The sequence below is a fragment of the Dermacentor albipictus genome, chromosome 4 (genome assembly GCF_038994185.2).
Source record: "Dermacentor albipictus isolate Rhodes 1998 colony chromosome 4, USDA_Dalb.pri_finalv2, whole genome shotgun sequence".
Lineage (NCBI taxonomy): Eukaryota > Metazoa > Arthropoda > Arachnida > Ixodida > Ixodidae > Dermacentor > Dermacentor albipictus.
In genome coordinates, this window is record NC_091824.1 from 55513382 (window position 1) to 55530737 (window position 17356).

A 17356-nucleotide genomic window follows, 5' to 3' on the forward strand; every position below is an offset into this window, starting at 1 on the left:
ATTTTGTTATTTGCAAGAGCGTTTTAAGTGTTTTCTGTTTAATAATGTTCTCCATTTAACAAAATAATGTTCTGGTTCTATCTACTTCATTACTAAAAAATCTGCAGAGAAAGGATGTTTTTGAAGGAACTCACCCTTAGTACATTACACTGCCTTGTTTTGGCTGTTTCAGGTGGCACTTCGCTTATGAAGCGATTCTTGAGGAGCACGTGCGGCGATGCAGGCGTAACTGGTCACTGCAGCACATGCATGAGCATGTCCTCAAGGTTAAAGCTTACAAGACTCAGTACAAAGTCAAGTTGCAAACCAAGCAGTCTTCCGAAAACCTCAAGGTTAGGTCAATTTTGGGCCTGTGCTAAATATACATATTCCAGAGCGTAGTATTTTCCAGTTTAGTTGCGATTTAACTTTTTCGATAATGCAGGCACTTGAAGATGAGTTGGATGTGTTCAACATCACACTTGCAAGACGTCAGGCAGAGCTTGAGGTGAGCACTGCATATCGTTGTGTGGCCGTTTCTTTGCAACAGTTAACTGATTGTTATTGCTTAATTAATGTTTTTGTTTTCTGAGGGCCAGGTGGGCATTAGTTTGAAGTTTTAAGCAAAATTTGTTTTAGTTAGCCACGCACATGTCAGTTTGGACAATTACCAAAGACACATTTTTACTGATTATGTTTCCACCACTTTGTTAGTGTTGTAATGTCCAAACCCAAATTGGAACAGTTTTGAATAACAAATGATGGGATTAATAAAGGTTGCACAAAATTTTTTATGGTGAGTAACAGCATCTATTGACTAAACACTTAGCTAGTGACTCTATTTGTAAATACCAGCAGGAATACTTAAAGTACAAGATTGCCTTCCCCCTCCCCAAGAAAAAACAACAAACAAAAACACAAAAGGAATACCAAACTATTGTGAAGACAACACACATATCAAGCAGCGTAACAAGTAAGAGGATGAATGATTATGCCCTTGAGTGTCTCTCCCAGCCTGAGATATTAATAGTGGCTATAATTTGTGAAGCTGACAGAGGGTTTGAGGAATTTATAGCTGTACCTGGAGTTAAAAAAAAATAATCTTGCGATTAGTTTTTATTGCAGAAATCATGGTTGAACAAGTGTTTATGCCAAAACAATGTGCTTCCCTTGTGTTAATAAATCTCTAAAGTACCTACTGACTTGTTTTACATCAGGTTGAGGAGCAGCAGTTGAACACCCCGAAACAAAGCTGGTATTCATCCTGGTGGTTTGGTGGCAACCAAAGCGACACAGCATCTCAGACCCAGGACATTGGTGCGTATGGTCATTTTAAAGGTTTCCATTTATGCGCACACGTGCAGTATGTTGTTAGCGTATTTGCAAGCCACCTGTTCTACAATCTGGAATCGCATGTTTCTGAATGTGTGGCCTCTATATTGGAATCCATGACTTGAAGAGCTTTACTTGGCAAGCCTTCCTGAAACTGTTAGTCGGCACCGAGTTTGTTTTACCAACGATACTGCACGCTATTTGTGCTGCAAATTGGCGAACACTGCTACCTGGCCTCTGTCCTTGCAGTTGTGAAGTGGGAAAACTGAATTATAAAGCCCCGTTCACCTTTGTCAATGCGCACGTTCTCTTCCTTTGCAGCCAAACAGTTTGAGAAAGCCATGACGCCTGCTGAGAAGGAGAAGCTGTACGCTGCTATTGGCTATCAGGAGAACTCTTCAGCACCAATCTACCCAGTCACTGTACGGGCAACTTCATCAAGTTAATCTTTAGCACTCTTCTGCCTTCTTCCATATTTGCTTATGAACTACGTGTTCTTTGCCATTTCAGTACGTTGCCAAGAGGCTGAATTTTCTGCTCAAGAACTTTTCATTGGCTATACATGATGACGCGAGAGTGTGAGTCTATGTTGGCATCTATTTTGGCAAATCCTGTTTATTAGGACTTTATTAGCTGTCCATATTATGTATGTTGCCTTGTATTTCAAGCTGCCAAAATGAATAGTTTTCAAGTTTTACCATGCCTTGATATACCTGACTGAATTTCGTCATACAAGCAGCGCATGAACTGCAATATTATGGTACATACTACTACAGCTATACACTACATAGAACTGGCGCCGTGGTGGCAGCATTTTGATGGGGGCGAAATGCAAGAACATCTATGTACCGTGCATTGGGTGCACGTTAAAGAACCCCAGGCAGTCAAAATTAACCCGAAGGCAGCTGCTGCATTCTGTAGACATGTCTTGTTATGTTAAGATATGTGCTGTAATTTACTGTATTCTCTAGTTGTCTGTACCCATGCTCACTTTGGTGACATCTGGCTGTACAGGATTTCTTTTCATTCCATTTACAGGAAGACCATCATTGTGCAGGCAATATTGAACGATATGTCTGCAAGTTTTGAAGAGAGACCGAGAACGGAAGCCATGAAGTAAGCATATTTTATGACAGGCTTGACCCACTGGCAGCCTAACGTATAATGATGTGTGACAGCGAAATCATAGTGTTCATAAAAACCAAGCACTGCATGAGGCATGCATTACTTATCGGCAGACCTCATGAGATTACTTGGAACAAACTTGACATTCGTAAATATTAGAGATAAATTAGTGTAAATGAGTTTCATAATGACATTGTCAAATGGATGGATGTGTACAGATTCCGACTTCTGCTTCCTCTTTCTCTGATTTGAATGAGATAAATCTCATTGTTGTTTACGAAGAACTATGTGAGATTCAATGCCATGCACTAAATTTTTTGACTAGGATGTTTTTTTCTGCCTAGGAGCGTCAGTTTTGCTTCACGAGAGGTGTACCTTGCTTTGCTGAAAGATATTTAACAGAATGCACAAAAAACTGGTGCATGGTATGATGTTTAGTCTTTGAACAGACACATCTCCCCTCATGTGGTGCTGTTCCCATAGTCCAGAGGCCAGTCATGTCATGTTCATGCGATGGAATGTGCAATTTGGTGCACACCCACCTTGCTTGCCCTACACTTCACTCGATATCATTTCATTCAGCACATGTGCGTACACAGTAAAACCTCGCTGATATGATCCTGTATCGTATGACTTCTGGTGCAAACGCTTGTGACCAAGAACACAAGAGATGACCCAATGCAGTTGCACTTCTTTTTTTACTGGTCGATACGTTCCTGGAGAACACAATCTTTCGGCGCCGACATTCAGTACATTAGCCAACTGTGATTGTATGATACATTTTCTGGTTGCTAGGTCCCATGGAAACAAGAAAAGGTGCGAGGTGCATGTGATTACATGCACGTGCCCAGTGCCACAGCAACTTCCCCGCAGTACTTGTCTGCCCCATGTCACATAAGAACGCCAGTGCCCACTTAGTTTCCCATTCCGGTACCAGCAAATCTAATCGTGGGTCTTCGTATGCCACATTCACAGCTATCGCTGCCAAACCAATTGCATTAAGCATCTTCATGTATCTGTGTCAAAGAATATGTGGCATAGTGCCATTGGCAGGGTACTGCATGCTTTTAATAGGCAGTAACCCAAATGCGCCACCTTTCTCTGCTGTAGGCGGCGAAAAGTGAGCGTCCTATTTTTCTCTGGTGGCATCGTATTACAGCCATCGCACGCCAGCTCGATTTTGTTTCGCTTTCCTGTCGCCATCTTAAACTGCTACACAATAGAAAAATGAAAAGGCGTGTCTCGGGCCTCACAGATTGAAATGCGTCTCGTGTCGCAACGATTCGCACTGAGTGGGAACATCAAAACTTCCCTCTAATATTCCCCACTCGAAGAAGCTGCTGACACAAGCCGAATTTGAGGAGCGTGAACATAAGCTTCTGAAGCCGTGAATACAATGCACATCTTAGGCTGCTCACGCCCCATCAACTCGGCATGCGTTGGTGCCTGTGCTCCAGGGGTTCACGCAGTGCTTCATATTACGTAAATGTCGACTATAGTGGAGTCTGTCAAATTTTTTAGTGACTTTGGATCATACTTTTTCCTGGTTAGTATGTTTTTTCCAAAACATATCAATGAGGTTCTACTGTAAATACTTGCATATACAAACAAAAACACTCTTCATAACATTCATGTTGCCACCGCAGGTACACTTCACATATTTAGTTACACTTGTCTAAACGATCAGTAAATCAGAACATTGTAAAAATGTCTCGCTATTGGATTAGCCACTGCAATGTACTAGGTTTTGCATGTTAATTTGTTCTTTGTTTGCATGTTCATGAATGCTAGTGTTGGGTCATCAGTTGTTGCATGCTGTTTCTTTGCTCTTTGGAAATCATGCTGAAAACATTCCATTAGGTATGCCGCAGTGTCATCACCGCACATTGCGCACTGAAAGTAAAAAAAAAGATTCATGTGACACGTCTAGAAGTCAGCTGGCACATTTGATAGCAGCCAAACTAGACTGTACCTTGTGCCTACATTTGTAGGGGATCATTCACAACGCGTGTCGTGAATTTTTTTTTTTTCCAGGTTGGAGTCAAAAATTGAGAAATTCAAGGTGCTTGGCTTTCCTCAAGAGCCATCAGAATTCTGCACTCTGATATCATCGGAGATTGTTCAAGGCAATGAAAAGAAGACTCTTCTGACCTTCCTGTTTGAAACAAATCCGCTTGATGACAAGTGTGACCAGAGAGTTCACCTTTTGGCAGAACCTGTGGAAATGATCTACGACGCGGTACGTGAGCATGTTTTTTTAAGCAGGAAGCTGGGGAACAGCCATGTGTTATTAAATGCGAGAGCAATTCCTTGGCTACCCTACTCCACTTTGGTCTGTCTATGTGGCCCCATAAAAAAAAAGAAGAGAAAGATGATTTCGCTCCTACAACGAATCGTACCTAGGCCTGCAGCTTGGCAAGTGAGTGCCTATTATTGGCACCACGGCAACAGTTTAGAAGAGGCGCGGAATACGTGCGACAGTACAACGGAAAAGCACCACCACCATCGGGCTGTCACAATATCAGTGCAAATGCGTGGCTTGCTTGCAAAGGGTTAGGTCTCCAGAGGCATGCAGAGTGTGTGGCCGTAAAAGCAACTAAGGCAAGTGAACACACAGTCGCACTGCACTAAATCAGCTGTAATAGTTGAATAAAATACCATATTTATTTCAATATGGGTGAGTCGAGGTTTCTTCTCCAAATTCATAGCCTCGAAGTCACCCCCTTATTACATGTGAGGCTGAGTAAACAGTAAAGATGGAGTGCAGGTTATATGTAATTTTGCCTTGAGGTGTGGCTTCACATTATGAGAACAAAGAAAAACTGCGCAAAAAAGAACAAGACAGAGAAAGAACCACACAACATGCCTGTGTTGCCTGTGTCATGTGGTTCTTCCTCTGTCTTGTCCTTTTTGGCGCAGTTTTTCTTTGTTCTCATAATGTCATACCAACTAGCCCCTCACCGTATGCTTCGTGGCTTCACAGCAGTGCAAGTTTTGCCTCGTAGTGTGCTTTGCTGCAGCATGGCATGTGCTGCCTTAATTAAGCAACATCCTGAGGAAAGTTACCACTAATCGAATTTTGTTATCTTCTTGGGAATCCTACCCTCTTCCCACCTCCCTCCTTCACTCTATTTCATGGTAGAGGTAGAGGTAAGGCTCCTTTCCCCTCTGTTTCATGGTCATCATTTTGCGTTATGGCTGTGTTAGTAATTCAATATTCCAAGCAGTTCCTGCCAAGTTTGAGTAATTTGTCATCTACTCTGCATCGCCTTATACTTGTGTACACACATAATTTTTTTTTTCCTTGGGTCCCCCAACTGCACCCTCACCCTAAATTGCGACTGCCTTATAATCGAATAAATACGGTATGTATGCTGTGAAAATGCTCTCGCATAACTTAGGCAATCATTGTAGATGGGTGCTGATGGAATTTTTGATCATGAAGTTGTGCTGTCATTCGTAATGTAGGAATTCCACGCTTCTCTCATCTACAGTGCCTTGACCATAACAAGGTCGAATTTAACGGCACATTAGTGGAAGTGGTTAGGCTAGATTGAAGGAGATTAAAGGGGATTGAGGTGTTAAGTCTTAGTTACAACTGCATGAAGCCATCAGACAATGGAGTCAGGTAAAGCATAGGAAATATCGCTGTTCATTTTAATTTTTAATTGTTACGTAGAAATCATAAGAAAAAAGGGAAATAAAATTACACATAACAACTTGACGTTGGTGGGAGCAGAACCAACATCTTGCACATTACGTGTGCGAGGCTGTACCAATTCAACTGCAGCAGAGGCTGCTTCCCTGTCCATTTTCTCCTGTTTTTGTGCATACTAGATCTAGCCCATGAATTGGAGGGTGAAATGGCCATGAGGGTGAGGGAATATGTACAAATTAATTATGTACAATTACGTACAAATTACGTACAAGTCAGACATTGTTGATGTCATTGACCACAGTAATACTGCTGCTAAAAACTGTTCTTATTGCGTAGGAGGGACAGGGGTTTTTCCAGCAGCACTGCTGTTACTCATTTTACCTGCTTGCATGATTTTGCACGCTTCAGGTACTGCTCAAAGCAAGCACCTCTCTGGTGTCCTTTCACCATCAGCAAACTTTCAAGGGTAGGGTCAGGGACAGATGGGCAAAACTATGTTTGTGCCTTGTTAGCACTGCTGAATAACTTCGCATTCAGGAGACATTGAAAAGTGTATGGTAGGCTTGTGGTCTTGCACTTTAACAAGAGGGTGCTGTATAGGTACCTTCAATTGGGTCCCTTCAACAAAAATGCTAGAGTGAAAAACCTGTATAGCATACCTGATTAAATCAAGCAGGCCAGGTGACTGTTTGTCACTGCCTCATTTCAAAGAGGATGCCAACAAATTGTCACCATCATAATCATCAATCTTCACAACTACCCGCCGTGGTTGCTCAGTGGTTATGGTGTTGGGCTGATGAGCACAAGGTCGCGGGATCGAATCCCGGCCACTGCGGCCGCATTTCGATGGGGGCAAAATGCGAAAACGCCCGTGTACTTAGATTTAGGTCACGTTAAAGAACCCCAGGTGGACGAATTTTCCGGAGTCCTCCACTATGGCGTGCCTCATAATCAGAAAGTGGTTTCCGCACGTAAAACCTCATACATTTTCAATCTTCACAATTCCTTTATTGCATACACTTTTTTTGGAACATTGCGCCACCCCACTTTTGACCACCTTTAGAACTTTTTCATGAACAGAATAAATTTTTCTTAAAACTTAACACAGAATTCCTAAAATCGTAGAACGAGCCCAAATTCACAAGCATAACAAACAATTCTGGAGAGTTGGCAGGTATGCCTTTAGTGACTAGATTCGTAGCATCATGACGTGGTGCTTTAGAGTAATCTCGCATATCATTCTACGAGCACTGTATACGCGCATTATTGTGCACAGCTTTTGCTGTGATTTTCAATTTAGTGGAAGGTACAAAAATAAAACTGAAAAAAAAGAAGAGTTACAAGAGTTTGCTTAAGGCACATTTTGCAGGCTTTTTGCAGGACAGGGGTAATTGGAGATTGCAGGGAGAGACCTTCGTCTTGCAGTGAACATAAAATGGGCTGATGATTATGGTGATGAAATACATAAAAGATATTGCTGTGGTATGATGAGCTTAGTATTCAGAGAGAGAAGTTTGTGGCATTTATTTCCTTTGCTAGTAAGTAACCTTGTGTGCAAAGTGTGTTTCGAAAGAGTACTGTAAATCAGTCTTCACATTCATGCCTTAGGCTCTCTTCAATAATGTAACTAAATACGATGGTTGTCAAGTGCTTCATCATGTCGACATTTCTGTCTACCATCTATAGTATGATTTTTTTCGGATTGCGCATAAGTAAAGGCTGGGTTCCTTACTCTCCTAGTTTGTCAGGACCACTTTGAAATACTGAGCTTTTAGTGGATAAAGTATACTAGAATCATTTGTTTTGTTGAGTTCAGACTGCCAAATTATATGCACAGAAAGCAAATGTCATACTTGTGTTTATGTATGCTACACTAATATAAAGCATTTAAGAGCAGCCTTTCTCTTGGGGTGGGGGGGTGGGGGGGGGGGTATGCTTTTAAGTTTTTCTAAATGCTTGAATGCACTAGGCTCACATTTTTACTAGGCCTTCAGCATATAAAACAAGTCTCAGTTAAGAACAAAAAACTGTGATGAAAACGTAAGCTGTTCATTCCTTGTATGAAAAGCAGTTGTGCACTGATCACTTGAAGGAAAACAATTTTTAAAAAGACTGGTGGGCTACTGGAAACAGGGTGTCCCATTGGAAGCATTGGTAGGGGTTAGGAGGGGTTTGCTGTGGATTTCCTACTTTATTTGGATTATTGCAAGAAAACAACATTGAGGTTCAGCATTTATATTGTGCAGTTGAATGGTGCATGAATTTTATATAGTATATGTAATAAAAAGTCTGGGAAAAGAAATGCTAGCCTGTTTTCCCTTTTTAATGCTCTGAATGAGAATGGCAAGCTGGACGATTGGCTAGATTAACATTGTAGAAAATAAGTGGCATGAAAGGAACATAGGGCAAAAGAGTCAAACAGCACTCACATTGTCTGATTCTTTCATCTTCTGTTCTTTTCGCACTGTTCGTTTTGGGCTGTGTAAACTCAAGATGAAATGGCTGGGTACAAGAATAAGGATAACTGCTGCAAGCTTTTTGTGTAGTGCAGTTGCGTTATCTAATCCGAAACCTTCCATGTCTGGTTTGAGGAACCATTGTTTGACTTATATCTTATTACCTTATTTGTATTTCCTTAGGCTGTCATCTCTGCCCTGGTGGATGTTTTCAGCCCCCCAGAGCAGGCCACCCTTGACAAGTGAGAAGTCTTTCTAGCTTATTTTGCTTGGCATAAAGACATGAAACTAATGGCCTACCGTAGTTCCTTGCCTTCCGGTGTGTAATTGTGGCTGTGTGAGAAGGTTCAATATTTTCTCTCGACAAGTTTCAGTGCGTAATACCTTCGCATAGCATATCAATGGCAGGTCACATCACCCGCTCTTACAAGTGCTCATGACACAGAGACCACATTAAAAAAGAAAAGCATACTTTTTACCGAATAGCTATTGTTACTGGTAGGGTGATTGTGCCCTCTCCACATTCTTTTGCCTACTTCACATCTTCCTTCCATCTTCTTTAAGCACCTCATCTGTAACAATATCTATAGCCTGTTTCATGCATTCTTTCTTTCATGATTCTTTCTCTCTGCTCATATTTGTGTCCATAAAATAGTGGGCCACATATGAAAAAGAGACGTATGTGTCATGTAATTTAATGTAACATAAAGTATCATACCTTTATATTGCAAAATATTACATATTTATACATTAACGGCATCGTAAATATGATCCCTATTCACCTACCAAATGTGTAGTGTCCATGGTGTTGCGCTGCTGAGGGTGTGAGATCAAATTCTGACTACGCCAGCTGCTTTGCGATGGGCACAAAATGCAAGAATGCCTATGGGCTGTGTATTGGGTGGACGTTAAACTTCAGGTGGTCAAAACTAATTCGGAATTCTCCACTACAGCATGCCTTACAATCATGGTTCTGGTACATAAAACCCCAGAATTAAATTTTTTAGTTTACCAAACAAGCAGAGTTATGAACAGCAGACACAAATAATTTGGTGCACAAATAATTTGATTTGATGTAATGCTTAGTCCATAAGTTGTAGTTAAACTTCATAACTTCATTAATTCGGATATCATAGATTTGGAAAAAATGACAAAATTATACCAATGTTAAATTATCGAACGTACAAAAAATAGGCTAAACAAGTGCTTACGTCAACATGTCATTATTTGCTCAAAAAATTGACAATGTTATGTTTATTTTTCATAAAATCAATGCAGAAACAGATTTGCATCATTACATGACTGGTGAACGCAATAATGGCGAAGTTCTCGCATCTTCCTTTGCAGTTCAGTCGCGGCACGAGGTGTGAATGTTCGAGTAGGTGTACACATCCAAGTAGGCATGCACATCCGCACACACATCCCAATTATTTTTTTGCCAATGACCTGGTCAGAAAAAGATCCCCTATTGTAATGTTGTGTCGCTGTAGAATCACTTGTTATCCTTGATCGCTTCCACTATGTTTGTGACATTCCATGTTCCATGCACTGAATCAAAATTAAGAAAAGTCCATGGTCGTTATCGATGCGCTCATGAGCGGTGATCATGCAGTTCTAAAGGCACCTGGCCAACGTGATGTCATATGTTGTGGTAAACACTAGAATATAAAAAGAATATAAAATAGTGAAGTGTTTTTGTTGTTCCCATGTTCCCTACGATTCGTGCTGATGACTGTGATGGTGCGGACTCTGTGACTTCAATTAATTTAGATGCTGGCGCCACTTTTGCCCTTTTGCATCACATACTCATGAGGTGACGTACTCCGAAGTTTGTCTAGTTAACCGGTGCGTGTCCAAATACGTCCAAATTAATGAGAGCTTGATGACAGTAAATAATGCATCCACTTGCCAGGACCAGAGGATGACCCAATATCTGATTTTCCAGATCAACGAGGGTTGAAATAACGAGATTTTACTTAAGGTACTCTCTAGAAAGCATCTTAAATAAAAACGACAGTACTGTAAAATGCGCTGAGTGAGAATTCTATGACCGCGCTACTTGCATAGCTTCTGCAGCATTGCCTACTATGAAAGAATGGAGTGTAATAAAAAATATGCTTTTCCGCAGAAATGGAAGGGAGTGGTGCTTGCATGTAAACACTGAGTGATGGGGTTAGCCATTGATCTGCCATGTTTATCTAAAGTGTGCAGAACTTGACGTTGGGGCATGCAGTCAACTTTCAGTTGATGTTGAGTGTTTGTTGTGTCTACTGTTCTTGCATCTTGTGCCTTCGCGCTGTATTCGCTAGGCTTTCTGAAACAACACATAAACTGGCCCACTTGTCCTTATCATGTAATGAACCCTTAACTCACTACGACCAACTCGCCCAAGCTTCTACCCTAATATCATTGTTAAATTGGCTGTGAGTGTACTATTAACCAAACTGGGTGCAACCCCTCGAGAGTCTGTGTAGTGTTACAGTGTGCTTTTCACTGTGCTTGCAGGCTGCAGGCACAGGCAGTATCGAAGCTGAACGACATCAAGGCCATGTCGGCCACTGGGCTACAGCATGCTATCGAGCAGCGGAAAGCTCTCGAGGTGCTGGTTGATCTGAAGCCATCCTACCTAGTCGTCCACGAAGGTGGCCGGAAGAAGGAGTGAGTCTTGGCAGTCTTGTTTGGCTCTGAGCGCAGAATTGTTTTCTTTGGATTTCAGTCGTGGGCTTGTGCCGTGTGTGGTAGCCTTCTCTTGCGTTTATCTTAGTTTTATTTTTGATTTAACATGATCAAAAACGATTCCACATCTTCCGCATTTAACTGTAGAGTACTGGTCAGCAGAATGACAAATGTTGGCCCCTTACTGATGCTCTTCATGTATTTGATTGATGCTAATATGAGGTGTAGGAAGTCCTCATTTTTAATGGGTGCTCTCCTCACATGGGCTGTATGTTTTATCAGTAGCAGCTACAGTAATTACTAGTATGGCATTGCAGAGGAGAAGAGCAAGAATGGATATTGATAAACCTGACTATGCATCTGTATTAATGAATATTTAAGGAATTAGCAAGTGTTTTATTACTCTGCGCTGTTATTCTCAATGCTTGAATTTTGACACAATTATGCCTCAAAGTGGAACCATTTCTTCTTTTAAATGCGTAAGCATTTCTCTGCCTACCCAATGAGGGCAACCTATCTATCAAAAAGACGAATCAGTGGGAAGAAAATAATATATAAAACATTGTTTCTGTGATGGCTTTGTTGAAATATTTGGTGATTGTGGAATAAAAGCAATCTCTAGAACCACATGTAGAGCCAACTTGGTGCACTGTAGACATCAGGAAAATTCCGATTTTGTGAAAATTTAATGCCAAACACTCAACAATGTCGTTGTGTTTCGGTGGTTGCAGGATGCATTCCTTGAGGAATTCCTTCACAGACCAAAATGCCACTGATCTATGAGGGCTCATGTGTTTCACATCGTGCAGCACAGACAAATAAGCAGTCAATGAGTTGATAAGGATTATAAGGAGTGATAAGGAGTTATGTGGGTCTCATTACTGTTGATAGTGGTTCGGTGCGGATGGATAAGGTGCTAATGAGCAATAAGGGCTTGTAATGGTTGTATCAAATCCGATAAGGTTGATAAGGACCAATAAAAGATAAGGGTAAGTCCGGTAAGGTTGATTACGACTGAAAACAGTTGATAAGCTTTATATTGGTTGGATCAAGTTTCATAATATTGATAATGACTCCGGGCTGCATGGGGATTAGCAAGTGGCACGATGTTTACGCATACTTAGACAACTTAGAATAATACTTAGAAATCACTTCAGACTGGTAAATTATTCATTCAAACATCCATTTTTCACTCATTCTGTGGGAGTTCAATTTCATTTTTTAATATCTTTAGTATCTGGGATTAGTTCTCAAAACTAGCTAGGTAAAAGTCTTCAGTACATTTTCAATGCGATGTGAGGTAGGTTCTGCATGTGGCTGGGGCAGAAGGCATGCTCAGGGTCTGGCCACTTTCGTTGGTCTGTAACTTATCACCAACCTGCAAAGCAAGGAAATCACAACTGTGCGAGCTCTGAACAAATAAGGCAGAAATGGCAGCACACACTCCCAAAATGTGTATTTATTGCTATAAGCAAAATTAACTAATCACTAGGCAGAACCTGAAATTTATTTCACAGGCATCGCTCTCGAGTCTGTTGTTTTTTTCAGTTTCCCTCAGCTGCTGCCCCGAGATTCCAGTGAATCTGCTGAAGACGCTTTAGATGCTCTCGAAACTGAGTTTGCCACACTACAGGCATATAGTCTTCAAGAGCACATTATGAATGAAGAAAGGTTGGACATGCAGAGGTGTATGGTTGGAAAACATATTTCACCGAGTTGCTAAGGTGATGCTCTATTTACTTGTGATACTGCATAGCAAGACAGAGTTTGAGAGGATTTTAGCACGGCGAGAAAAACTAGGACTGAATTCCGCTCATCAGTGTGCAACACAACCCTCCAACACCTGCTCCTAGTGAAGGGCCGTCAGTCTGGACCATGTTTTGAGCAAAGCTACTCGGACAAATTTTTGAAGTGAGCAAAGCCTGCTACTGCAAGGAGGTCCCTGCAGCAGGACTCATCGAACACTGCCTGAAAGTTTGAACTCCCCCAACCCGGTCCCACCGGAAGTTGAAACAGTAAATGCAACCTCCCCCCCCTCATTGGTGCGAATAAATCCCCCGATTTTTTATCTCGCCAGGTTGGCTGGTATGGGTGTGGAAGGGGGCAAAGGATACTTTTCCTCTGCTTTCCACTGACTTCTGGCGCTGGTCACCTCGTGCAGTTGCTTGTTCGTACAGTATGTTGCATGTCTCTCGCAGCAATTGTAATTCTTTATCAACAAACTATACCTGAACCAACGCTGTCAAAATCGATGATGTCATGGCAAGATGGTGTGAGAACTTCACTGGCGGTGTTGCCACGTGACTTTTGTTTTATTGTCATTTGTGACTTACCAAGCATCCTCTCAGTAAGAGCAGCTGCTCTGCTTTTACAGAAGCTGTAATTTACTAATACTGCTTAGTATACCTCTTTAGTGTCCCTGTAAGACAACACTTGGAATGGGCTAGAGCCGGCTAAATATTCTGTGAATCCAAGGTGCTTTGTGTACATTTAGATAATAGTAGCCACTAAGCCAGGCATCTTTTTCAGGAGTGCAAGTACCAGTTATTTTGCTAATGTTGCTGTGAATGTCATGAAGACGGAAGTGCCTGTCTGCCTGGCTGCCAAGAAACTGACCAAATTAATGTACCGCCAACCTACCCTCCTCCACCATGCTCCTTCCTCGCTCATCCCCTCAACTTCGGTGTTAAAGGAACTTGCGTAGTCACAGCTTCTGGTTCCGAGTGGGAGCAACATCACTGCCATCTTCTACTGCAGCGTAGAGGTGCAAGCATTCAACAAGCAAACGTTCAAGAACTGAGAATTCCGGAAGCGGAACTACCGGAAACAAAAACCGTGGAAGTAGAAGTCGTGGAAATGGATTGAATGACGAATCGGGAAACAGGGGCACACATGAAAGGTTGGCGCTACTTAGCAAAAGTGGCAGGGGCGTGGGTATGGAGGGGTTCTAGTACTGTATACCCAGACTTTGGTGTGTCTTTGGCCAGTGTCACATCAATGCCAGTGGTCAATGCTGCTTACACTATAAAGCATAAGGCCCCCAAGCTCACAGCCATACATTACAGCTCTGCATTATCGAGGCTTCATGCATTTTAATGCATCCTTTCGGAGTGTGGCTGGCATCAATGCTATCCTGTATGAATTGTTAGCAAGAAGTACAGGCAATGACTTGGCAAAAAATCTTAACATGAAAAATGTGAATTTAAAATTTATTGGAACATTCTGCATTCTAAACATTTCTCCTCAGAATCTTTGGCAATGGTCTTTTTTTATTGCCTACAGAAGTTCTGTGAAATCCTTGTTACGTCAACTTGACGTCCACCAGTGGGGTTTCTCTGTGACACGGCAACCATTACCCAACCAAGAAAACAAGAAAACTACTGGAAGAGCCGAGATTGACTTTTATCCTTGCCAAAGCATGACAGCAGTTTGTTACAGCCCCCACCTCCACCCTTGACATATAAAAAACGAAAAAGAAAGAAAAGAAAAAAAGAAACCGATCTTGGCACACAAACGCTCGGCTTTTAGTGTTCATCCATCACAAAATTGTGATGTTCACAGGCACTGCCAAGAACTGTTTAAAACTAACTGCTTCCTCCATAAAAACACAGGGACACTTAACACATTGGCACATAGAACTGTAGGATGCTTCCACCTAGCTGCAGAAAAAACTAAAATGACTAGCTTAGGGTTTGCCCTCCTATGTGTTGCAATGTGCTGGATATTGTTGTCTCTGATTTTTCTTTTTTCTAGAGGTGACTAAAGCTGAAGTGAGCACATGTCAACGATGCCCTTCATAATTGTGTTTCCATGTGGTGGTTTCAGCAACAAGCTCCTTTTGGTGATCAGCTTCGGTCAGCTCTATGTTCACGGCCTGCCGAGGAGTCGCAAGGCGCCTACAGTGCACGAGCTGGTCAAGTCTGGGAGCACCGAGGTATTTCATTCTGTTCACTGCGTGAAATATCTGCACCCTTTGGATGTGTTGTGCTCACCTGTGCAGCTTATCAAGGACTGTCCTGCACAACTGGAGTGTAGTAGAACCTTGTTGATACGTTCCCGTTACGTACATCTTTCCTGGTGCCAAGGTTAGCAGTCAAGGACACAAAGAATGATCCAATAGAGTAACACTCATTTTTGACTGGTTCATATGCTCCCAGAAAACACGATGTTTTGGCACCAATGTTCAGTACGTTACCAAACTATTATCGTATGACACGTTTTCCCATATAGACAAGAAAATTTGCGAGGCATGCGCGATCAAGACTGGTATGTAGCTGCCCATTGTGGCAGCTTCACCGCAATACTCACCCACCCATCTCACGTGAAAACACCAGTGTGCACTCAGTTTCTCATTTCAGTATCAGCAAATCATCGTCGGGGTTGTCGCATGCGACATTCACAGCTATCACCGCCAATCCTATTGCAATAAGCATCTTTGCCTGTCTGTATCACTGCGCGAGGGGCCGCATGCGGCATTCACAGCTATCATCGCCAATCCTATTGCGATAAGCATCTTCGCCTATCTGTATCACTGCGCGAGGGGCCGTCAGAAGTGTAGTGCATGCTTTTAATAGACAATAACTGAAACATGCTGCCGTTCGCTACAGATGGGCTACAGATATTTTCCAGCCACTAGATCCCATGTGAACAAGAAAAGGCACGAGGGGCGTGCAATCGAGAAAGGTATATAGCTGCCTGTTTCACATGAAAACGATGGCGCACACAGTTTCTTATTCTGGTACCAGCAAATCTCCGCCTCGACCGTCACACGCCGCATTCAAGCTATCACCGCCAAACCTATTACAATAAGCATCTTCAACTATCTGCTCCATAGCATATGATGTATAGTGGCATTGGTAGTGCACTGCACGCTTTTAGTAGGCAATAATCCAAACGTGCCGCCATTCCTTACCGCAGGCGTCGCGATGTGGGCATCACATTTCGCTTCGGGGGCATCCGGCATTGCCCACCAGCTCGTTTTTGTTTCGGTTTCCCGTTGCCCTGTTGAAACACCACACAATAGGAAAATAACAAAACGCGTCTGGGGTCGCCCGAGCACCACCAGCTGCCGCAATGATCCGCACGACGCATCATATTACGTAGCTGTCATCAATAGTTCAATCTGTCAAAATTTGTTGCTTACTTTCAGTTGTACATTTTCCAGGTTACAGTGAAACCTCATTAAACCGTAGTTGGCCGAAGCTCGGAAAAAGTACGTACTAAACGGTAGTACTGATAAACCGAATAGCGTGAGATCACCCACTTACCTGTCGAAAACGGAACTCAGAGAGAGTGCGATGAAAGGGGAAAAAAACATGCAGTATTTGTTCACTTCGCGCGACAAAAGTGTTATTTTCGTTTGATGCCGCGGCGGCCTAGCATGACGACGACAGCGGCCTCAAACTTACTGAAGCTGCGTGCCAGCTTTTCAGCCAGCCCTCTCTTCTCGGCAAACACTCGCATGGCAGATTCCTCGTTGGCGTTACGTATTCTCTGTGCACGTGTGCAGTAGTGCTGCAGAAGTCCCGGGGGCGCCTTTTTCATTGCCGGATGCCGGAGTTTAGAATACTTTTCATTTGGAATAGAATTACGTTATCGCGCCCCTGTTCTCGTCGCAACGATTGCATTCATGAGGCTGACGTAACGCGCAGCTTGTGCCACTGTCGGGCTTGAATCGCCCGTGCTGTCGCTTTCCATGTCATCCTCATCACTGTCGCTAGTCGACACTTCGGCAACAACAGAGGTAGCGATGGAGAAAAGTTGAACTTCGTAGCCGACATGTCTTCGTGTTTGCAGCAGCGCTGCCGAGCAACTTCTTAGCATTCCAAATGCCACACACTGTAGCCAGCAGCAGATCCCTGTTGCATGCCAGCGCCGACTTCGTGTCACGTTCTACAGCACGGACGATGTCCAATTTTTCTCCTATGCTGAGCACCCGGCGTCTTTTTTATCCGAGCTTCGGAATGATGCGAGTCCTCGCTTGCACGACACCATAACGCTCTCTGGCACGGCCATAGTCATAGAGAAAGCACGGCATCGAAATGATGTTGATGTTGATGTGGCTTCGCGCAAACGCACAGGGCGCTTGGAGGCCGTTGTTCCGATCTCTGAGGCTTGTTGTTCTGCTCGG

At 42.8% G+C, this 17356-nt stretch overlaps 1 protein-coding gene across 2 annotated transcripts in view; it reads left to right on the top strand.

The window, feature by feature from the left end:
* Vps13 (vacuolar protein sorting 13C) overlaps positions 1–17356 on the top strand; it is a 240439-nt gene that overhangs the window by 44492 nt on the left and 178591 nt on the right. For both annotated transcript variants that reach the window (XM_070536982.1, XM_070536983.1), the window contains exons 10-19: positions 173–332; positions 425–487; positions 1197–1296; positions 1633–1733; positions 1822–1889; positions 2350–2427; positions 4471–4675; positions 8734–8792; positions 11056–11208; positions 15052–15160. In XM_070536982.1, coding sequence (XP_070393083.1) covers positions 173–332; positions 425–487; positions 1197–1296; positions 1633–1733; positions 1822–1889; positions 2350–2427; positions 4471–4675; positions 8734–8792; positions 11056–11208; positions 15052–15160 — 1096 coding nt within the window. The remainder of the gene's footprint in view (positions 1–172; positions 333–424; positions 488–1196; positions 1297–1632; positions 1734–1821; positions 1890–2349; positions 2428–4470; positions 4676–8733; positions 8793–11055; positions 11209–15051; positions 15161–17356) is intronic.